Source organism: Rhincodon typus, chromosome 15, assembly GCF_021869965.1.
Source record: "Rhincodon typus isolate 14 chromosome 15, sRhiTyp1.1, whole genome shotgun sequence".
Classification (NCBI taxonomy): Eukaryota; Metazoa; Chordata; class Chondrichthyes; order Orectolobiformes; family Rhincodontidae; genus Rhincodon; species Rhincodon typus.
Window position 1 is genome coordinate 43,936,482 of NC_063346.1, and position 25,150 is coordinate 43,961,631.

Sequence of the window (25,150 nt, forward strand, 5' to 3'; positions counted from 1 at the left end):
AATTCTTCTACCTAAAAGCCAAGAAACGTATTTGGAATGTAAACAATGCAGGGTCATGTTTAAAAATAAGTAAATTTGCTACAATAGTCATGCACATCTCAAAATGAAGAGGGTTCTTGTGTACCTTGGCTCAAGTATAGATCTTATTGTGTTAAAGAACACATTTTTTATCTACAAACAGCAGTAATTGTTGGGCGTACATCTTAAAATGGAGGGATAACTGACCTTGCTTGCTTCCAGTATTTTACTATCCACAAATGTCTGCAAATTCAAAAACCTGTGGCTGGCATCTTTACACTTACCATTCTGTTCTTCCATCACCCTGAATTTAGTGATTTGTTATTGCTCCTGGCTCCGCAATATCTCATGTTTCAAATTCTTTGTTCTGTTCAAATCCTGCCATGGCAACAATTATCTGTAACCACTCCCAGCCCAACAACTCTGTGAAGTCTGTTTCTGCTGTTCTGCCCTTTAACAATTTCTAGAGTTCCTTCATTCCAACCTTGGTGACTGTGCCCTCAACTCCTTAGGCCTCAGTCTGTAGAATTACCTTCTGTCTTCTCTTCCTTTTTAGTACAGTCTTTAAAACCTAACTCTTTGACCAAGCTTTTGGAAATCTCAAACTCTTCTGAAAAATGTGGAGCTCAGGCTAGCTGAAAATTTCCAGATTAATATTGTTTTTTATTTTGTTAGGCAAGCGATTTAATGGCAATGGGACAGATTAGCCAGGATCCACTTGAATGTCCAAGGAGGTTTGAATTGCAGATGTTACTGTTTTCATTTCCTATCCTAATATTTTTTATGCTGATCAATGTTTTAGTCTGCCAGTTGATGCCCCTGTGAAGCACATGGAGATTTTGATTACACTGAAGGCGCTATATGAATACAAGTGGATATTGCTGTCACTTGATCTTTAAGACTGATTTCCCACAAGTTGATATTGAGACTGAGACTTATCTTGATCTATGTTAACAATCTATTGTTACAATTTATTAAGTTGCAGATGGCTCAAAACTTTAAAGAATTATTAACTGTGAGGAGAATAGTGATAACCTTTACGAAGATGTAGTCTGGTGGAATGGTTGGACACATGGTTGATGAAAGTTAATGCAGAGAAGTGTGGTGTGATACATTTTGGCAGGAAGGTTGAACAGAAGCAGCATATAGCAAAAGATACAATTCTAAAGGCAGTTCTAGACCCAAGACTACATAGACATGATTTTGCGTGCATTGAATAAGAACTAGTAACATTAACCAATAAGTGGTATGAAAGATAGGAGTTTACAAATTTGGAAATCAATTTCAAGTGAGTTTTATCAATTTTATGCGTGGGTTCAAATTTGAATTGGAAATTGAATGAAAATCTTTTATGTTGCCTATAAAGATCTTAACATAAATAGTGTTTGATTAGACTTGGACTGATTCCAATTGGTCCTACAATTCAACATATATTATTAATAAAAGGATTGGTATTGATAGAAATGGAATTCGTGCTGGTACAGCAGGATTGCACAGGGATGTGCTTTCTTCTGAAATTAGAAGGTGAGGTCACTGCACTTGGTGCACAAGTGAAAAAATAACTTTAAAAATAGAAGACTGCTAAAGGTGTATGAGTCGTATTTTCAGCATTTTCACTATTGGTGTACACCAATCATTTTAATAGATGGATTATTGGAAGAATCATATACCCAAATCCCTTCAACTTCTGTTCTTTTATGGGATGTGGGCATCACTGGCAAGGTCAAGTTTTGTTGCCCAACCCTAATTTCCCTTGAATTGTGTGGCCTGCTAGGCCACTGCAGAGGGCAGATAAGAGTCAGCCATATTGCTGTTGGTCTGGAGTCACATGTAGACCAGACCAGTTAAGAATACCACATTTCCTTTCCTAAAGGATATTAGAAATGAAATGCTAAATACAAAGATCCATTGTCAAATATTTAGCTAAGGTATAATGGCAAATTTTGATAACAGTTATAACCAGTCTCCTCTACTAGTCAACCCATTCTGTGATAGAAGCACCTTTAAACAACCAGCTTCCCAATATGCACCAGGGTAGGTGAAGCTTTCCTTCACGAAGTTCTTTGTCAAATGAACCCAATGGATGTGTTAAAAGCTAATCTCTTTCCCCGTGCCAACTCTGCCAAAAAAAAAGAAAATATGCAAAAGCAGTAACATTTTGATTGGAAATTGCAAATAGTGCTGTTCTTAAGAAATGTCGTTTACTCTGGAATTTCTCACTAAGATTTTGACTGGGATAAAGTGTGAAGAGTTTGTATAACTTCATTCGTGTTAAACTTTGAATTAATTGTCTGGTCACAGCTATTCTTGTGATGGTGTTTATGTAATATTGATTCCCTGCAGAAATGGAATCTCTTTGGTATAACAATTTTTGAAAAACTGGTGTATATTTTATTTGAAATGAAACTGAAGTTATGGAGTGAAAATGCAAGTAGGTATACAAATAAAGGAAAATATAAATGAGTGATTTCCATTTTGTGCTGTCAGAATGTCTGCTGAGGACCTTTTGGTGTGGAAGTGGCATATTGTCTTCTAAGAGAGTAATTAATTGGAAAATATAGCAGTAACACAAATCCTTTTATTCTACTACTGAACATCAGAATTCTCCAACTTCCGCACTGCTGCAGACGAGTCGTCTGGCAACTTGTACTGCACCAGATTGCAAATATTGCTCAATATCCTGTTGCTTTTAACAGAGCGCCTGAGATTGCAGGTGGTTTGCTTCTCTCTGTTAAATAGGAATTTCAGTTGTGCTTTTAGAACATGTGACTCCATCTTCCACCTGACATTGGAGCCTGTGACCTTCAAAGCAAAATATGGGTCTGTTGAAGGAAGGAGTAAATGCACTCACTCTTATTCCTCTTCCCCCACCCCCTCCAATCTCGTACTGAGACAAATTGGTGGTCAGGTGGATAGAGATTTCTGCAAAGGAAAATTTGTGGCTGAAAGAGATCAAGCCCCATTTCAGCCATTTTAGTCATCTTTTATTGGCTAATAAATAAAGATGTTTAAAGAGAAAAAATACAGAAATGGCCTCTGAACTTTTTCAGGGTGACTGCAACAAACTTGGGACAATCCTGGAGGGTTGGCAAACCTCGATCATACTTTAAATCTTATTGATGGGATGGAGGCACAGATTTCAACCCGTAGTCCTGCTTTTAAAAGTGGTACACAGATTATGTTGATTCTCCTGAGGACTGCCTTACAGCGTTCTTCATTGACACCAGTGGAGAATATTTTGATGGTACAGCTGCAGAATATGTAAGATATTCGATGTGAAGTAATTAGACTCTCCATAAGTTTATAACTTCTAGCTCTAATTATTTCAGAAAAAAAAATTACTTTTGCAATGACTGGAGATTTTAAAACAAGTCACAGCATAGTCCCAGTGCTTGCAGCTGGCTTGCTTAGACTTGTCGCATAAGATGCAGCAGCAAAATTGGAGACTAGAGTGGTAACAAAAGTAATATTTGTTATGTTGGTTGTTTGAAACAGCTGTGACAATGCAGAGTTCAACTCAGACCTCTGTGTACACTCAAAGCAAATTTCCTCTTGAGTAGTAGAGATCCTTAAGTCAAATTTAAAACAAAGACTTCAATGTATACAGTGTTGACTCAAGCCTCAAAAAGCCTTGAATCTAAAAATACTAGGCTTGTTATAGCCTTAGTCCCTTGGTATTTTTTTCAGCGTTTGCTACTTGCTGAAATTGTTCAAGGGAATGTTGGTTAGTCTTTTGGGAAATAATCAACAGAACAGCAACTAAAATAAACTTAAGTGAAGGTTAAATAATTTAGATTGTGGGGTCAGAAGAAATCGTATTTACAAAATCAGATACTTGGGAACAAAGTGCTGAATTGGCAAATTCTGACACAATCTCCTGAACGTAGTAGTTAAGTTACAATGTAGTTTTGCGTTAATATGTATTTTTAGTGTTGAAATGCTTGGTCTTTGCATTTTAATTGATTAGAAGGCTGTTTTGATGTCTTGACATTGCAAAATAACAACATAGTTTGCTGGTTGTAAGAGAAGTATTTTAACAGGAAAGGATCAACAGTTAATTTTTAAAAGTTTATTCAGGGCATGTGGGCTTTGCTGGCTATGACAGCATTTATTGCCCATCTGTAATTGCCCTTGAGAATGCGGTAGTGAGCTACCATCTTGAACTGCTGCCATCTGCTTTTGTGTAAGTACACCTGCAATGGCATTAGGAACAGGATTCCAGGATTTTGACCAGGGACAGTGAAGGAACAGTGATATATTTCCAAGTCAGGATTGTGAGTGACTTAGGGAGGAACTTGTCAGCAGATAAGCAGATAAAGATGTTTGCATGTATCTGCTGCCCTTGTCCTTCTGGGTGGTAGTGATCGTGAGTTCAGAAAGTTCTGTCTAAGGAGATTTGGGGAATTTCTGCAATGTATCTTGTAGATGATGCACATTGCTGCTACGGAGTGTCGGTGGTGAAGGGAATGAATGTTTGTGGATGTGACTCCAGTCAAATGGGCTGCTTTACCCAGGATCGTGTCAAGTGTCTTTTGTGTCCTGGCAGCTGCACTCGTCCAGACAAGTGGGGAATATTCCATCACACTCCTGATTTGAACATTTTAGGGAGTGGGGAGACTCTGGGATGTCTGGAGATAATTTGCATGATGCAAGATTACCAGCCTTTGACCTGCTGTTGGAGCCACTGTATTTTTATGGCTAGACCAGTTCAATTTTGAGTCATTGGTAATCCACAGGATGTAAATAGTCGGGGGTTTAGCGATGGTCATGCCAGTTGAAATGTCAAGGGACAATGGTTCAATTCTCTCATTGGCAGTGATGATTGCCTGGCACTTAAGTGGCAAGTAACATTTGTGCCATATATCAACCCAAGTGTAGATATTGTCCAGTTGTTATTACTGCAGTTCGACATAGACCACTTCTGTTCCTGAGGAGTCACAAACGGTGCCAAGCATTGCATAATGAATTATCCCAATTTCTGACCATGTGATGAGGAGAAGGTCATTGATGAGGCAGCTTAAGATGATTGGGCCTAGGCATCTGAAATCCCTGCCACTGGGCTAGAAGGTCTGGATTTGAGTCCCACCTGTCCCAGATTTATGCTGTAATATGAATGAACTGATTGATTTTTAAAAAAAAAAACTACCCTGTGAACCTGGGGCTATTGTGGTGCAGTAGTAGTGTCTCTACCTCTAAGCCCTAAGTCCTGGATTCAAGTCCCACTTGCTCCAAAGGTATGTTATAACATGTCTGAACATGTTGATAAAAAATGTCTACACTGATAAACTCCTGCAGCGATGTCCTGGGACTGACCAACAACCAGTGAGCTTCCAGCAAAGATAACTGTGAACTAAAATTCTGAGGCTTAGTTTTGAAAAAGTATCAGTTTGTTTTTAATAAAAATATTCCTGCTTTCTGTAGTGATTCTGAAGTAGATATTTTGCCTATTATAATCTTGTTTCATCTAGTTGTTGTAAAGGTTGATGAACTATCCAATTAAATTTGAGGAAATTTTTTGTTGCATATTGCTTTCAACTTATATTTAACACAGTTGCAAAATTAGCTTTGTGCTTTGAAAGTAGCACATCCAAGCAGGTAAATTTGAGGCAAATATATTTTTCAGGAAGTGCAAGTATGAATGATCTGTTATTTTAATTAAATTAACTGTTCAATTGCTGTCCATCTTGCCATTTACTAAAAGGAACGATAGACTGGAATTTATTTAATGCATTTTACAACCAGCTGAGTACTTTTGAAATGTAATCACAATTGTAATCTGGGAACATTTTCCTTGCTGGTGTCCCAAGTTTCTTATTACGTTATTTCTAGGATGTGCACATTTCTGTCACTGCATTCTATCCTGCTTAATCATTATTATCATTTTTGTCTGTCTTCATTGGGACTTTGTCCCCAATGGTGTAAGCTTGAAAGTCTTATCCTTAACTTCAGATCCTTCCGTTGTGTACCTCCATCCTACCTCTACAATCTCCTGCAGTCTACAGTCTAGTTCAAGTCTGCACTCTACCCAATTAGCCCAGTCCTGCTATTTTATTGGTGCTTTTAGTTATCCAAGTTTTATGTCATGGAATGAGTTCCCCAACCTATGACTTGTTGCTTCATTCTTTACCTTTTAAAAGCTACCTTAAAACCTATTTCTAGTCAGCTTCCCTAATTTTCTTGCATCCCAATCAATTGCATAGAAACATAAAAGATAGGAGCAGAAGTAGGCCATCCAGCCCCTCACGACTGCTCCTCCGTTCATTATGATCATTGCTGATCATTGAGCTTAACACCTACATCCCTTGATTTCTAGCTGTATTTATCTCCTTCATGAAAGCAATGTTTTGGCCTCAACTGCCTCAACCACCTCAATACATGACTCTCTGGATGAAGAAATTTCTCTTCAACTTGATCATAAAAAGTTTACCCCTTATCTTTAAACTATGATCCCTGGCTTTTGACTTGCCCCCATTGGGAACATTCTTCCTGCATGTAACCAGCAGGATATTCTGAGATTTTCTCTTCTCCTCCTCCTCCTCCTCCTCCTCCTCCTCCCCATGCCCCCACCATCCCAAAAAAAAATTCTTATAAATTCTAGTGAATGAAATCCTAACTGACTCAATCACTGTTCATACATGAGTTTTGTCGTCCCAGGAAACAATTTGGTAACCCTTCTCTGCACTCCCCCTGTAGCAAAAACATCCTTCCTCACATAAGATTAAAACTGCACACCGTATTCTAGGTGTGTCCTCATCAATGCCCTGTATAATTGTAGCAAGACATCCATGTTCCTGAACTTAAATCCTCTTGTTATGAAGGCCAGTATACAGTTTTCCTTCTTTACTGTCTGCTGCACCTGCACACTTGAACGATGTTTTGGCTTATTTTAATACAGGTAACATACAGAAATATAAATTGCTTTGTTCATCATTAAAATTTCAATAACCTATGTAAATACTTATCCCTTCGTTTGTTGTGAAAGTGACCATGATGTGGATCAGATTATTATTGTAGCTCCCACCTAATCTGCTGCCTCACAGCTTATCACAATGTGTGTTTCAGACTGTGATTTGACACCATCTGATGCATGGCCTGTTACAGATACAGATGTGCATTGGAATTGCTGAGATCAAATTTAGATGAATATCAGTGTCCTCCAAACTAGATTCAATTTATCCTGTAAACATTATATTTTGAAGAATGTTCCCAAATCTAATGTTCTTCCAATTAATGCTGAGTTGGCACTAATTTTTAAAAATACGGAAGTGGCAACATGAATGCCAAATGCTGTTACTAATGTAGCAGAGCGACATGGTCCTTGTTTATATTGACTATTAGAACAGAAAAGGGTCTTGTGTTAAAAGCTTTGTAATGATTTTGCTATTTGCAGACACTCATAAACGATTATGGAGCTATTAGTAATGTAAAATATCATAACCAATGAACTTGAGTTTACTCTTAATTGAAGGTAGAAAATTTGTTACCTATTAACATATTGGAAAATTTTATATCATTCTAAGATTGAACTTAATTTGACTGTACATTTACTAATTTTGGCATGCATTGCAAAGACCATTCAGAAATGTGGAAAAATGCTATATTAATGCAAAAAAACTGAATCATATCCTGGGATGTAGAGAGATGGTGTACAGGGAGGTTTGGTTACTTGTATCAGTACTTATGGTTTGAGCAGAGTATGGATGCTTTGTGTAGTGACTGTTTCTAAACTTTCTCTGTAGAAGATTTTGATTAGATGGAAGTAACTTAATGGGGTGACTTAGACACTAGGTTATACAATTGTAGTTTTAACAATATTTAGGTAGATCAGATAATCTGAGAATTGCAGTAAAGGGAATTGAAGGCTGTTTTACTTAATGCTAACTCTCTTTGACAATTCAGCTGTAATATAACAGTTAGAATGTGAATACTTCTGGAAATGGCCAATGGCCAAGGAGAGCAATGTGGAATATGTATTAATTAGAATTAGATTACTCTAATTACTGTATTTATTCTAAACTCCTTTTACCAATAGTTAATGAGTTGGATCTAATGCCCCTAGTTAAGTTTACCTCCTAGTTTTTAAAACTTATTTTTAATTGATAACATAATGAAGACTCATGCGTTAGTTAGAAAAATAAATTATTTTAATCAACCTGTGCAGGCATGTTATAACACACGTTCAGGGCAAACGGGCCCTGGACCTTCTGGCCCAGAGATAGGGACACTACCAAGGGCCACAAGGCTTTTTAGAAAAAAAAATCAACATTTCTCTCAGAGTATAAATGTTGTTTTATCCCCACTTCATTGGTATTATTATGAATTGCCCTGATGCGTGCAAGACAAAAAGCATTTGAGAAGGTGACTCTCTTTCAGCAGTACTCCAGTCCTGTACTCCTAAAAAGTTTAAAAAAGTGACATTCTGTGCCCAAGGTTACATTAAAAGCACCTTGTGGTTTAGATTCTACGGACTCTGGAACATTTCCTATGGTTTGGAGGGTTGCTAATGTCACCCCACTTTTCAAAAACCCAGGTGGAGAAAAAACTGGAAAAACAGGACCAGTTAGCCTGATGTTGATAGTGGAGAGAAAATGGTACAGTCCATTATAAAAGATTTAATAACCATGCATTTGTAAAACAGTGACAGAATCAGACAGAGCCAGCATGGATTTACAAAAGTGAAATCGTTCTTGATAAATCTACTGGAAATTTTTTGAGGATGAGGTTAGTAAGTTGACACGGGAGCTAATTCATGTGGTTTACTTGACTTTCAGAAGGTTTCTGATAAAGTCCTACATAATATACCATATAAAATTAAAGCACGTGGGATTAGGGTTGGTGTGCTGGCATGGATCGAGACGTGGATGGTAGACAGGGAGCAAAGAGTAGGAATAAATGAGTCTGTCTTCGAGTGGCAGCCATTGACCAGTGGGGTCAGTGTTTGGACCCCAGCTGTTCACAACTTATGTTAATGATTAAGGTAAGGGAACTAAATGTAATATCTTCAAGTTTGCAGATAACACAAAGCTGGGTGGGAGTGTGAGCTGTGAGGAAGATGAAGAGAAGCTTCCGTGTGACTTGGACAAGTTGAGTGAGTGGGCAAATGCATAGCAGATGAAGTAGAATGTGATAAATTTGAAGTTATCCACTTTGGTAGCAAAAACAGGAAAGCAGATTTTAATCTGAATTGCAATGGATTGGGAAAGGGGGAAGTGCAGTTAGTGTCCTTGTACACTAGTCTCTGAAAGTAAGCATTCAGGTGCAGCAGATCGTGAAGGAAGCAAATGGTGTGTTGGCCTTCATAGTTAGAAGGTTCAAGTAAGGGCGCAAGGATGTCTTGCTGCACTTGTACAGGGCATTTGGTGAGATCACACCTAGAATATTGTGTGCAGATTTGCCCTCCGTATCTGAGGAAGGATGCTCTGGCTCCAGAGGGAGTGCAGCACAGACTTATCAGATTGATTCCTGGGAAAGCAGGACTGACGGATGACATTGGATTTGTTAGGATGATATTCACTGGAGTCCAGAAGAATGAGGGGGGAATTGAGTTGAAACCTATGAAACTCTGACAAGACTACACTTTGTAAACACAGGAATGATGTGTGTGTTGACCAGGGAGTTCAGAACCAGGGCCGCAGTCTAAGGATATAGTGTAGGCCATTTAGAACTGAGATGAGAGGATCTTTCTTCGCTGAAAAATTGGTGAGCCTGTGGAATTCTCTGCCACAGAAATGGTTGAGGCCTAAACTTTGAATGTTTTCAAGCAGGAGCTAGATCTTGTTCTCGGGGTTAAAGGGATCAAAGGGTCGGGAGAAAGTATCTTTGTTAACTTCGTTAGTTCATTCAGCTTAGTAAATGATCGTAGTGTTTGAATGAATGTGTCATGATAAATCCAGTTTCAGGAACTTTGACCCCTCTTGCATAGAATTTGTGTTAGTCCAACATTCATGGATCTGAAAGAGATGCTACATAGGGAATTGATTTCAACAACGAAGTCTCAAATAAGTTTCTGAGAAAGTTTGAGATTTACAGAGTTTCATACTGCTCGTGCAATGTATTTGTAAAGTTACTTGAAATTAGTAAATAATGTTCATTTCTGAATCAGTTAAAGTCTTTATTTATCTCATATAATGCAACCGTGGTGATTTTTAGTTGGCCTGTTTTGAGCTATTGTTAGACTGACTCGTTAGTTAGCTTCCTGTAAGGAATTTTACAAGTAACTCAGGCAGTTGAGGCTGTAGCACATCAGGGATGTCCTCAAAATATCCCTGAAGAGGTCAAACATGTCTGCTGATTCATGAGAGACCCAAAAGGGGGAAAGCTTATTGTGGAGTGCACTAGTCCTTTAAGGTACTTCATCAGGAAAGCCATGCCAGAAGGAACACGCAAACATCCAAACAGCCCATCTACCCAAACCTTCAAGCACCAGCTGCTCTGTGTGTGGCAGAGTCTGTAGACTGTGCATTGAACTCTTCAGCTATTTCAGCACCCATTGAATCTGAGTGGAAGCGAGTCATCCTCGATCCCAAGGGACTGCCTAAGAGAGAAGGCACCTGCAGTCAACGCTTGCCAGCAATTTGTTATTTCAATGGTGTATCGCCCGGGGACAAAACCCATTGTATGTTTAATTACCAGAATAATAGAAAAACATCCTATTTTGATGGACTATTTATAACATTTTAATGGCCTCCTTTTAGTTAATCTGCCAGCCTGACCTGGTAGTGGTAGAGATATTGTTATTAAAGACTCAAAATTGGGAGACTTGGCACCTGCTCCATTTACAGGTTCTTTGAGAAAAAGGTATTTCAAAGAAAACCTTGTGTTTATATTGTATCTTTAATGACTACTGGATACCTTAAAGCTGTCACCGTCCAATTAAGTACTTCAAAATGTAATCGTTCTTTTACAATGTAGAAGAATGGCAGCCAACTTATGCTTGGCATGCTCCCACAAACTGTAATTGATAACGTCCAGATAACCTGTTCTGCTTTTGATGATCAAGAAATTAACACCGGCCAGGACATGATATAGACAACCTTGACCTCTTGTAAAATTGCACCAAAGGATCTTTTTATGTCTGTCTGAAAGGGCAGATGGAACCCTAGTTTGATATGTCAACCAAAAGATAGTACCACTTCAGTACTACATTAGAGTGTTGATTTTTTTTTTTGTTCACTCACATTCTGGAGCACGATCTGAGTTGACTGTATTCTGAGCAAAAGTGTCCAGAATTAAACCTAAAGTGAAATGTATGACTGACTACTCTCAAAAACTATTGGAGGTGTGAAGATTGTCGAGTGCACATTTTAGGTATTGTCAGCCATCGAGATTGCAGTTCATTAGCAGTACTTGTGTCAGTTGAAGGTATTAAGATATGCTTTTGTTTATTCATATATTTGAGTTTGCATTGTGCCCTGCAGTGCCCTTGGATTTTATATACCCTAAGAGGCTGATTTTGCTTCTCTCACTTTACATATATATAAACAGACAAACCTTAGTTTAGTATCTTGCTGAAAGAAATATCCCACAATGAGGCACTTATTCAGTACTGCATTGATATGGAGTTGGGTTTACACCTGTATCCTGTGATTCAGAATTAAGAGTACTTCATTAAAAGTCTAAGTTCTGTAGTGCTTGAAGAATCATAAATAATTACCAGCTTCAAATAGCAACCTATACTGTGTACACTCCCATCCCTATAATGGGAAAGACATTTGAAATGGTGCTGAAAGCTAGGTCAAAAAGATGCTTTTCTAAGAAGGGCTATAAAGGAGAGCAGATGAGCAGAAATCATGATTTAAGGATGGAGTTCCAGGTATTGTTGAGTTGATTGAAGACTGCTACCATCATCAAGGTGTGGAAAGTTATGCAGGTTTGATGGAGGTGGCTCTTGACCTTTTACCAGCTAGTTTTTAAAAATGCCATGGACAAGCCTATGAAGGTCTCTTTTTCTCCTACATATCCTTGGAAAGGTTTAATTTTTAATTGAACCATCATGCATCAGGTTGGAATCAGATCTCTGTAGAATGAGAATTGAAATTGAATCAGCATGTTTACATTCCATAATATTGCACAAGTGTCTTGTATTTCTTGTTAAAAACATAATTAAAATGTGCCTTTTCTAAATTGTCCATCAGTAGCTTGTGTGAAAATATTCTATTTGTCTTAGTCATTTTCTTTTAAATAGAAAGATAAGTGTACAAATGAGAATTTTGCTAGCGTCATTCAACAAAGCCTTCCAGCTTCAGCACTGTCTCTTCTGACAGGAATTAACTGATGTGACAATTTACACTCTGAATGCTTTCTGTTTTTGGCTAATCACAAAGTGGCATTGCCCAAGTACGAAAGGTCTGTAGTGCTCTGCCTACAGAACTGGTACAGCCAATCATTGTTGCAAATGTTGACAGGAAATGTATTGAAGGGAAACTTCTAACACCCTATGTAAAACATAATTTGAAATGTCTGTGTGATAGGTGATTTCAGATATGTGTAATAATATATCACACAGTCCACCTAAAGCATATGTAAATTTTGTCTTTTAGCACATCGTCGTTGCCTTCTTTGGACTGGCCTTTGCCAAGTCAGTATCTACAATATGAACTAAAAATAGAAGTCCAGCCGAAGACCCATCACAGAGCTCACTATGAGACAGAGGGGAGTCGAGGAGCTGTGAAGGCATCTTCTGGAGGACACCCAGTTGTTAAGGTAAGTACTTTGTTTGTTCAATTTCTGACAACACTATTTGTGTCCATGAGATTTGGTGAGAACATCAGCATTTGTTGCACTTGAATGTTGGGATCAGCTGCCCCTTAATTATTGCTTTCTGATTGGCATAGTGCACCCAGAATGCTGGTAGGTGGGTGAGTCACAGAATTTTGATCCAGTGATGAGATTTATTATGTAAACCAATTTACCTTACAAAAGGAAAAATAATTTGAACGCATGCCGATTTTAAAATTGAAATGCTGTCATTATTGTGAAATTTGGTGTACAGCTGGCAACTCTTTCAGTTTTGTAAAATTTTGTATTGAATTTTATTTTAATAGTGCTTTAATTCTCAATTATGTGTGTAACTAGTTTCTCATGCCTTGTCAAACATTAACTTACTATCACTTGATTAGGCTTATGGACAACAAGAAAGTTGACGTAAAATTTTCATTATTTCCTGTTTTTATTCTCTCCATCTTAATTTTACAGCATCATTTTTATTATGGATATTTGTGTTTGGACTGCTTGGGTTCAGAAGTTTACTATCAGAAGCTGGTGCTGAACTGCCTTCTTGAACTGATGCAGTCCAACTAGTTTTAGGTATGCATAAAAATTGCTGTTGGGAATGATGTTCCAGAGTTCTGTTCCATTGAAATGAAGGAACAGGCATGTAGATCCAAACTAGGAGAGTGTGTGTCTTATAAGGGAGCTTTGGTTGTTTACATTCAGCTGCTGTCCTTGTTCTTCTGGGTTATTGAAGTGGCATGTTTGGAAACCTTCACATGTCACTGCAGTGCATCATGTAAATAGTACATGTGCTATGTGCCAGTGATGGAGGGAGTGAATATTGGTGGTGGGTGCAGTGCTACTCGAGCAAGTTGCTTAGTCTTGGATGGTGTTCTTCCTTGTGTGTTGTTGAAGCTGCATTCATCCAGGTAAGTGGAGAGTAATTCACTTGTGCCTTTTAAATGTTGAATAAGTTTGGAGTATCAAAAGACTTTTGGCTGCAATAATCTCAATTTTGATCTGCTTTAACATAGTCATGTTACTAATGTGGCTGGTCAGGTAAGTTGCTGGTCGATTATAAACCCTAAGTGTTGATGCTGGAGGATTTAGTGATGATAATATTGTTAACTGTAAAGAAAATCATAGCATCCCTTCCTTGTGGAGGCAGGCCATTTGACCCATCGAGTTCACACCAACCCTCCAAAAAGCGTCCCACCCATACCCACCCTGCTACCCTATCCCTGTAACCCTGCATTTCCCATGGTTAATTCACCTAGCCTAAACATCCCTGGACACTATGGGCAATTTAGCATGGCCATTCCACCCAACCTGCACATCTTTGGACTGTGGGAGGAAACCGAAGCTCCTAGAGGAAACCCGCACAGACATGAGAATATGCAAGCTCCACACAGACAGTTACTTGAGAGTAGGATCGAACCCAGGTCCCTGGCGCTGTGAGGCAGCAGTACTAACCACAAATCCATATTGCTGCCCAGAAGCTGGTTAGAATATCTCTTGTTGGAGATGGTTATTTCCTGGAACCTGTGTGAGGAAGTGTTTCCTGCCATCACCATGCAGTCTAAACCTAAACTCCTCAACTGGTGGGAATGGGTTCTCGCGTTATCTTCTGCATCTGTTCTTCATAACTTTAAAAAGAGATCATATTCAGTTAAAGTTCTATATTCCAGTAAATACATTTCTAGTTTATATCATCTCTCTTTTCAATTTAACCTTTGGAATCCAAATTTTATTGTAGTAAATTTATGCTGCATTCCCTCACAGAGTAATATCCTTAAGATGTGGTGTCTGGAACTATCACCCGCCTTAAGGTTTCATGTAACCTGGGCTTTGTGTGAATGAAGCAGGACTCCTAACGCCTTTTATTCTAACCCTATAGATATGAAGGCCAGCATTCCACTAGGCTTTGGATGTTTCTTTTAGTTTGGACCCCGATGACATTTTAGACTTCCATTACTTTTGGAAAGTATTAAAATGTATCCATTTTAGGCAAAAAACCCTTGTGTTTATTCAAATCCATTTTGCCATTGATTTGCCCATCCATTTAATTGTTAATACTACTATTTATTTGTTTCCAGTGCTGCCTACTTCTGTGATCTTGGCACTTTTCCCCCATCATCTTAGGTAGTTAATAAATAGCATGAACATTTGAGGCCATAACCAATGTTTTCTAAGATGCCTGACCAAGTAGTAATCTGAAAGTTTCAACCCCAGCCACATACAAGTTGGTACCTTTAGATTATCATCCTTCCATGATCACATCAAAAATGTTAAGTGTCTCTACAGAAGAAAACAAAATTTGAGACTACTTTAGCCCTGACACAGATTCCTTTAGGATATCACTAGTTACATTATCCCAGTTGCAGTACTTGGCCATTATCCCTTCTCTGTCTCCAGTCATAGAGCAATCTCTTAACCAGGTGAATAATTTGCTTCCAAACCTGTATATCTCTTCATTGGAATAAACCTCAGTTCTTCAGCTACTTTAGTACATATACAGTAATATTTTCAGTAATGACAATACTTAATAGTATTCATTTCAAAACAACAAATGACCGTTTGATCACTTGAAAGTAGTTGCTCACCAAAGTTATTTAAGAGGTTTTGTGTGGAACTTTAATGTAACATTGAGGTATATCTTTTTTGGCAATGTTAAAAGAAAGCTACTTTCAGAAGCTTCACTGGGCAGCTGGTTAGAGATGTGCAACATCATGGAATTACTGTTATGTGAAACTACCAACAACCTTCAACGTCACATTGACAGAGCTGGTTGACAGCTGTATAGCAATATCCTATCCCTTTGGTGCGGAAGGTGTTCTTTGGTATGAAATGATAGTACGGCATCATTGGCATAGAGCAAACCCCTGAGAGCTTGGCATACCTTTTATGTTGGAGCTCAGGCAAACAGGCTGAACAGTTTTCCCTCTATTTTAGAAAGTAAGTTGGTATCCCCATGAAAGATTTTGAAGGCTGTTGACAGTAGCAAAGAGAATATGCTAAAAAGAAACAAAAATGAAGTTTCTGGAAAAGCTCAGCAGGTCTGGCGGCGTTTGTGGAGAGAAATCAGAGTTAACACTTTTGTCAAGTGACCCTTCCTTCGAACTAATGGTAGTGATCACATAGTCTGCTATGACACACCACCAACAGTCCCCATTAACAGATAGTCACCCTCCCAGCCAGATCGTTATCCACTCCTTAGTCTGTCTAGCTGCTCTTCTCTCTTTTTGGGCTCTATCTGCATCTATTGTTTACCCCTTAGCACCTCTCCCCACCCTATCCTCTGCGTATAAATCGATATTTTCCTCGCTACCATCAGTTCTGAGGAAGGGTCGCTTGACCCAAATGATTATAAGGCCTGTTTGTGGGGGTTGGGGCTAGGACATGGGAGAGCTCAATCTCTAAAGTTATTGAACTTGATATTGAGTCTGGAAGGCTGCAGGGTCCCCAGGCAAAAATACGGTGCTGTTCTTCCAGCTTGCGTTGAGCTTTGCTGGAACACTGCAGTAAGTCCGAGACAGATGTTGGTCAGGAAACAGGGTAGTGTGTTAAAGTGGTGGGCAACTGGAAGTTCAGGGTCTTCTTTGCGAACAGAATGCAAGTCTTCTGCGAAGCGATCACTCAGTCAACGCTTCGTTTCCCCAATGTAGAGGAGACCACATTGTGAGTGATGAATGCAATAGATTAGATTGTGTGACGTGCAGGTAAAGTGCTGCTTCACCTGGAGCCTGTGTTTGTATGCTTGGATACGGAGGAGGGAGGAAGTAAACGGACAGGTGTTGCAGGGAAAGGTGCCATGGGGTTGTTGCAGTGGGGGAGGTGTTGGGAGTGCAAGAAGAGTGGACTAGGGTGTCTCGGAGGGAATGGGCGATGCGGAAGTCTCATAACGGAGGAGAGGGGAATGCATGTCTGGTGGTGGCATTTTGCTGCAGGTGGCAAAAATGGCACCTAATGATCCCCTGGATGCGAATGCTGGTGGGATGGTAGGTATGGATACGGGGGACTCTATTACTGTTGCGGGAAGGAGAGCAGGTGAAGGCTGAAGTATGGGAGATGGGTCAGACCTGGCTGAGGGCCCTAACAACAACAGTGCTGGGGAATCCTCAGCTGAGGAAGAAGGTGAACATTTCAGAGGCTCTCTCGTTGAAGTTGGCATCGTTGGAACAACTGCAGCAGAAATGGAGGAACTGGGAAAATAGAATAGAATATATACAGGAAGCAGGGTGTGAGGATGTATAGTCCAGGTAACTGTGGGAGACGTCTGGTTTATAGTGGATATTGGTAGCCCAGAAATGGAAACAGATGTTGAGGAAGGGAAGGGAGCAGTCAGAGATGGACCAGGTGAAGGTGAGAGCGGGGTGGAAATTGGAAGTGAAATTAATAAACTTTTCCAGTTCTGGATGAGAGAGGGAGGCAGTGCTGATGATAGCATCGATATACCAGAGAAAGAGTTGTGGGTGGGGGCTAGAATATGACTGGAATAAGGAATGTTCCACGTAGCCCAGAAAGAAACAGGCATAACTGGGGCCCATGCGCATGCCTGTGGCCACCCCTGTGGCCTGAAGAAAATGAGAGGAGTTAGAGAAAAGTTGTTCAGGGTGAGGACGTGCTTGGCTAGTGGAGGAGGCTGATGGTGGATGGAGACAGTTCAGGCCTTTGTTCCAGGAAAAAGCGGAGAGCCCTGTGATCATCTTGGTGGGGGATGGACATGTAAAGGGATTGCATGTCCATGGTAAAGAGGAGGTGGCTGGAGCCTGCAAACTGGAAATTCTGAAACTGGCATAAAGTGTCTGAGGAATCGAGCATGTAAGTGGGCAGGGACTGGACCTAGGGAGATGAGACTGAATCAAGGTAGGAAGAAGTGAGTTCTGTGGGGCAGGAGCAGGTAAAGACGATGGGTCTGGCCAGTCAGTCCTGTTTGTGAATTTTGGGAAGAAGGTAGAAATGAGCTGTGTGGAGGGGGTGGGGATGGTAGTGGAGATGAAATGAGGTTGGTGACAGTGGTTAACGCAATGGCCTGATGTTCCATCATTTGGGTCATGATCCAGGGAGAGATAGGAGGAGGTATCTGAGAGCTGATGCTCAGCCTCTGCAATCTAGAGGTCAGTCCACCAGACTACAACACCACCCTTATCAGCAAGCTTAATTACAAAGTCAGGGCTGGATCTAAAGAGTATCAGTGCCAAATTAAAACCCTGTTTGACACCTGTAGGTCTTAATGAGTTTGAATATTGTCCCATCCTAACTGACCTTACTCATCATGTTGTCCGGAAAAGGAGATCATATTGAGCAGATTCTCCAGAACCTTAACATGACTACCTCTGCTCAGTTAAATGCCTCAATGAGACCTTACAACAAAGCTTGCTTATAGGTTTCCTCTGCAGTTTTCCCTTCTGGATGTTCTTCATTGGTCCACTTTGAGTGATTGTTGTGTATTCTGCTTTCGGCGAATATTGTGTGTCATAGGGAAGCTATATCAGTGTTTGGTCTATTAAGTTTTCTGCTCATCAACTGTCTTGGACATGTAGTCAACCATTTAAAAATCCTGTGCACAAAGTCCTGACCTTCATTGTGTTCACATCATCTTTGTTGTGTTTTGTTTGTTTGCCTGATTGTGGACACTCCCTTGCAGTTTGATAAACATCATAATGCGAAGGAACCTGTTAGAAAACCAAAGCAGAATCACATCGTCGCAGCACAGAAGGAGGCAATTCAGCCCATGGTGCCTGCACCAGTTCTGTTGCCTAGTGCCAGTCTCCTTCCTTTTCCCTCCAAATCTCCAAGCACCGTTTCTATCCAAATAAACATCAATGGCCTCTTGAATGACTTAATTGAATTTGCCTTCACCACATTTCAAGCAGTGCATTCCATACCCACCTTTTTCTCACATCAGTCTGGTTTTGTTTGCACATCATGTTAAGTCTGTGCCCTCTCGTTCTTTTTTGTTTTATGAACAGGAACAGCTTTTCCCTATCTACTCCATCCTGTTCGCTCATGATTTTGAAGACCTCTATTAAATTCTCTTAACCTTCTCTCTAAGGAGAACAGTCCTAACTTCAAACAGTCCTCCTAACTGAAGATTCTCATTCCTGGAACCATTCTGTAAATTGCTTCTGCACTCTCTCCAATGCATTCACATCTTTCCTACAATGTGATGCTCACAGCTGTGCACAATACACCAGCTAAGGTCTAATAAGTATATTGTACAAGTTCAACATCACCTACCTGCTCTTGTACTCTGTGCCCCTATTAATAAAACCGAGAACACGCTGCTCTCTCCACACACTCTGAAACTTAGAATGATCTGTGCGTGTATATATCCAGGTGCCTGTGGGTCTGCACCCCTTTTAGAATTGTTGTTACGATTCTATATTGTCTGTCAATGTTCTTCCAACCAAAGTGCATCACCTCACACTTCTCTGCATTGAACCTCATCTGCCACCTATCCAATGTTTGGTTTTATTTTAATTTTTGGAGACTGCTATTGTTACAACAAGGAGACAGGCAGCTGAACCAAATCAGCCTTTTCTACCTCTGTATGCACAACACAATAAAATTAAAGTCTTCAGAGACCCTCAACAGTTAGTCTAATGGATCCCAATCAGACTTTTGAATAACTAATCCCAAACTTTGTGAATAATTAATTCCAGACACCAGTTTTGTATCTTAAATAAAAGATTTAATAACTTAATGTGTATGCAAAAATTTTAAGTGAAAAAATTAAACAAGGTAATCTAATTAATGTCTATACTTTCTCAGCATCCATTCACACAAAAGACGGATAAATAGACAAACAGACAAATAAATACAGTCAAGGGATAAATGAAAGAAAATACGCAACTGACCAGATCAAATGCTTCTCACTATGTGTTGTTTCTTGGGCATAAATATGGTCTCTGGTTGCTTTTCTGGCAATATCGATCAGGGCCACCTTTTTTAGTTCACTCAAGTAAAGGTAGTAATACTTCTAACTCGGCTTTCTACTCTCCTGGTTTCCAAAAGCTGGTGAGGGAGATTAGGCAGGGAGCTTTCAAATCTTTATGCTGTGTCATCAGCTGCCAAACTCATCTCCTAGAAAACATACCTTTAAAAAAAAAGCTTCAATCATAGCCATGCCCTGCTAGACTGACCCGCTTTTCCCAGACCTTGATTACCATTCAACATCGGCCATCTGTTTGAATATAGGGTCTCTTCCAGACTTTGTGGAATCAATTCCTAGATACTGACCTTATTAATAACCAACTTCTGCTATCTGTTTAAACACAATGCTCTTCCTAAGGTTACTGTAGGAACCCTTTTAATCAAAAATCAACCTGCAATTAATCTCCAGTCTGGCCTCGCAAACAAACAAAAGCTTGTTTTGTCAGTTCTTTTCCTTTTACCACAAGATGTTTCCCAAAGTCCAAAAGTTATCTTTAGCCCATAATTCCTAGTTTGCAGCCCCAAAACATAGTAGATAAAAGAATAAAATTAAAAATAATGAAAAATCAGTGAGGGTTCTAACATTAAATATAGATTAAATTGCAAATGAGTACTATTGACCTCCTTGTGAGCATGTTAATTTTCAAACTGAATTCTCAAGTGACCTACTGTCCTGTGATAAATGTGGACCATATTGTCTTTATGTAACTGGTGTCATTGTTTTTTGTCACATTCTTTTGAGCTGAAATGGTTCAAATAGAGATGATATGCTTTCCACTGAGAGGAAGGGGGCATACACACTGAAATACTGAAAATCCTGAAAAGCATTGACAGACAATGCCTAATTGTGATGTAAATACTATATTGTCTAGGGAACATGTGACTGAAATAGACAGTTGGGCAGCTGTTTAAGACAGGATTTCCAGATGTCTAGATCGTACGAAATTGGGTTTGGTGGCTTATTTAAATGCTGTGTGTAAGTGCCCTAAGTAGGTTGAGCAATAAAATCTGAATTCTCTAATGATGAACAAGCCACTGCTTGTTCATTGTCATCTAGAAGAAGTATGACATTGCCAGAAAAAAGATTGGAAAAAGAACAGTAAATTCTCTGTATCCGCGAAATCGCAAATTGCGAATTTGCCTATCCATGCAAAAAAGTAGATAACAAGAATCAAAATCCACGGGCAAAAGTTACACAGCCGCAATATTTAACCTATTTTTAATGAGTTCCCCAACCCTAACCCCACTTCTTCATTTGTGGAATGGAATGGAACCCTCGTGGATACTGAGGCATGACTATCTATTTAAGAAAAAATTTTTTTTTTAAAGTTTGCCGTTTTCAGAGATTTAATGTGAAGTTGTGGTCATCTATGCAGCCTCTGCATTTCTCGTTATTGTGCACCTTGTTATATCCTGAAATCAGACTCTGGAGCGTTGGTGTATTTAAGCCATTTTGTCAATGTTATCCTTCTTGAAGAATTTCCAAATAGACTTTTATTTTACCCTACCACATGTAGTTGTTTGGAATTAACTATGTGCTTTTGTTTTAAATTCTTTTCCCCTGCTTACCTTTGCACATTGGTACACTGTTCTTACAGCAATGGACATGGGGAAATAAATAGCAACATCTTGAAAATATCCATATTACAGAGGAGGAGGTGCTGAATGTCTTAAAACACATAAAGGTGGATAAACCCCTCGGATCTGATCAGGTGTACCCTGGAACTATGTGGGAAGTGAGGGAAGAGATTGCATGGCCCTTGCTGAGATACTTGTATCATCGATAGCCACAGGTGAGGTGCCGGAAGACTGGAGGTTGGCTAATGTGGTGCCACTATCTAAGAAAGATGGTAAGCAAAAGCCAGGGAACTATAGACCGGTGAGACTGACTAGGCCCGAAACGTCAGCCTTCCTGCTCCTCTGATGCTACTTGGCCTGCTGTGTTCATCCAGCTCTACACCTTGTTATCTCTGAGACTGACATTGGTGTTGGGCAAGTTGTTGGACGGAAACCTGAGGAACAGGATTTACATATATTTGGAAAGGCAAGGACTGATTAGGGATAGTCAGCATGGTTTTGCGCGTGGGACATTGCGTCTCACTAATTTGAATTTTTTGAAGAAGTTAGAGGATTGGTGAAGGCAGAGAGGTTGATGTGATCTATATGGATTTCGGTAAGGCATTTGACAAGGTTCCACGTGGTAGACTGGCTAGCAAGGTTAGATCTCTCGGAATACAGGGAGAACTAGCTATTTGGATACAGAACTGGCTCAAAGATAGAAGACGGAGTGTGGTGGTGGTGGAGGGTTGCCTTTCAGACTGGAGGCCTGTGACCAGCAGTCTGCCACAAGGATTGGTGCTGGGTACACTGCGTTTTGTCATTTATATAAATAATTTGAATGTGAACATAGGAGGTATGGTTAGTAAGTTTGCAGATGACATGAGGTATTGTTGACAATGAAGAAGGTTACCTTTGTACAACGGAATCTTGATCAGATGGGCCAATGGGCTGAGGAGTGGCAGATGGAGTTTAATTTAGATAAATGTGAAGACTGCATTTTGGAGAGGCATAGCAGGACAGAATTTATACAGTTAATGGTAAGACCCTGGGGAGTGTTGCTGAATAGAGACCTTGGAGTGCGGGTTCATAGAGGAGTTGCAGGTAGATAGGATTGTGAAGAATGCGTTTGGTGTGCTTGCCTTTATTGGTCAGTGCATAGGAGTTGGGAGGTCATGTGACTGTACAGGATGTTGGTTAAGTCACTTTTGGAGTATTGCATGCAATTCTGGTTGCCCTCCTATAGGAAGGATGTTGTGAAACTAGAAAGGGTTCAGAAAAGATTTACAAGGATGCTGCCAGGCTTGGAGGTTTGAGCTATAAGGAGAGGCTGCATAGGCTGGGGCTATTTTCTCTGGAGTGTTGGAGGTTTACAAAATCATGAGGGGCATGGATAGGGTAAATAGGCAAGCTCTTTTCACCAGGGTGGGTGAGTCTAAAACTAGAGGGCATAGGCTTAAGGTGAGAGGGGAAAGATTTAAAAGTGACCTAAGGCGCAACTCTTTCACGCAGAGGGTGGTGCGTATATAGAATGCGTTGCCAGAGGAAGTGGTGGGGGCTGGTACGACTACAGTATTTAAAAGACATCTGGATGTGTGTAAGAATAGGAAGGGTTTAGAGGGTTATGTGTCAAATGCTGGCAAATAGGACTAGGTCAGATTGGGAGGTCTAATCAACGCAGACGAGTTGGACCTCAGGTCCTTTTTAAATCTTTCCCCCTTCACCTTAAACCCATGCTGTCTAGTTTTGGTGGAACAATACACCTGCACCCTTAGGTCTCTTTATTTGGCAGCACTGCCCAGGGCACTACCATTTAGGGATATTTCTGTTATAACTCCTGTTTTGTTAACGCGAATCGGCTGTAACGCAAGTGATGAATAGTGGACGTTGTTTGGATAACGCGAACTTTTTACTGTACAGTATGGCGATTTTCCCTATAACGCAATTTTCTGTGGCGATTATCTATAATACGAGGTCACACAAGAACGCACCTATCGCGTTATAGGAGAAATACCTGTACTGTACAGGTCTTGCCGTTGATTGCCTTATCAAAACGCAACGCCTCATATTTATCTAAATTAAACTCCATCAGCCAGTCCTTGGCCCAGTGGCCCATCTGATCAAGGTCCCATTGTACTCTGAGATAATCTTCTTCACTGTCCACTGTACCACCTACTTTGGTGTCATCCGTAAACTTACTAACTATGCCTCCTATATTCACATCCAAATCATTTATATAATTAATGAAAAGCAGTGCACCCAGCAATAGTCTTTATGACACATCACTAGTCAGAAGCCTCCAGTCCAAAAACAACCACCACTTTTTTGTCCCCTAACTTCAAGCCAATTTTGTATCCAGTTGGCTAGCTCCCCTTCAATCCCTTGTGATCTAACCTTACTAACCAGTCTACTGTGCAGAGCCTTGTCGAATGCTTTGCTGAAATCCATATGGACAATGTCTGCCGCTCTGCCTTCATCAATTTCCTTTGTCACCTCATCAGAAACCTCAATCAAGTGCAATTTCCCATGCACAAAGCCATATTGACTATCCCTAATCCATCCTTGCCGAACCAAATGCATATAAATCCTGTCCCTCAGAATCCCCTCCAACAACTTAAACATCACTGACGTCAAGTTCACTGGTCTACAGTTCCCTGGCTTTTCCTTACAGCCTTTCTTAAATGATGGCGCCACGTTAGCCAATCTCCAGGTTTCTGGCATCTCACCTGTGGCTGTTGATTATACAAATATCTCAACAAGGGACCCAGCAATCTCTTACCTCCCTTCCCACAAAATTCTAGGAAATACCTGACCAAGTCCTGGGGATTTATCTGCCTTTATGCATTTTAAGACATCCAGCAGCACCTCTTGTGTAATATGAACTCATTTCAAGACAACACTATTTATTTCACCAAGTTCCCTAGCTTCTGTGTCCTCCTTTGCAGAAAATACTGACACGAAATATTCATTTAGTATCTCATCCATCTCTTGGTTCCACATATAGATGACCTCATTGATCTTTAAGGGACTGTATTCTTTCTTTATTTACTCTTTTGCCCTTAATGTATTTATAGAATGTTTTTGGATTCTATATAACTCTATTTGCCAAAGCTATCTCATGTCCCATTTTTGCTCTCCTGATTTCCCTCTCAAGTATACTTTTACTGCCCTTAGAATCCTCTAGGGATTCACTTGATCTCTGCTGTCTACACCTGGTATACCTTCCTCCTTTTGCTTGACCAGAGCCTCATTTTCTGTAGTCATCCAGCAGTCCCTACACCTACCTGCCTTGTCCTTCACAATAACAGAAACATAGAAACATAGAAGATAGGACCAGGAGGAGGCCATTCGGCCCTTTGAGCCTGTTCCACCATTCTTCATGATCATGGCTGATTGTCCAACTCAGTAGCCTAATCCAGCTTTCTCCCCATAATCTTTGATCCCATTCGCCCCAAGTGCTATATCTAGTCACCTCTTGAATACATTCAATGTTTTGGCATCAACTACTTCCTGTGGAAATGAATTCTACAGGCTCACCACTCTTTGGGTGAAGAAATGCCTCCTTATCTCTGTTTTAAATTGTCTACCTGAATCATCATACTGTGTCCCCTGGTTCTGGACACACCCACCACCAGGAACATCCTCCCTGCATCTCCCCTGTTCAGTCCTTTTGGAACTTCATAAGCCTCTATGAGATTCCTCCCGCCCGCGCCCCCCGTCGCCCTCATTCGTCTGAACTCTGGCGAAAACAATCCCCACTTAGCCAATCTCTTCTCATACATCAGACCAGCCATCCCTGGAATCAGCCTGGTAAACCTTTGCTGCATTCTCTCAAGAACAAGAGCAACCTTCCTCCGAAAAGGAGACCAAAACTGCAAACAATGTTCTAGGTGTGGCCTGACCAAGGCCCTGTATAACTGCAACAACA

At 40.2% G+C, this 25,150-nt stretch overlaps 1 protein-coding gene across 2 annotated transcripts in view; it reads left to right on the forward strand.

The window, feature by feature from the left end:
* nfatc3a (nuclear factor of activated T cells 3a) overlaps positions 1–25,150 on the forward strand; it is a 151,867-nt gene that overhangs the window by 14,949 nt on the left and 111,768 nt on the right. For both annotated transcript variants that reach the window (XM_048605614.1, XM_048605615.1), the window contains one exon: positions 12,558–12,720. In XM_048605614.1, the coding sequence (XP_048461571.1) occupies positions 12,558–12,720 (163 nt within the window). The remainder of the gene's footprint in view (positions 1–12,557; positions 12,721–25,150) is intronic.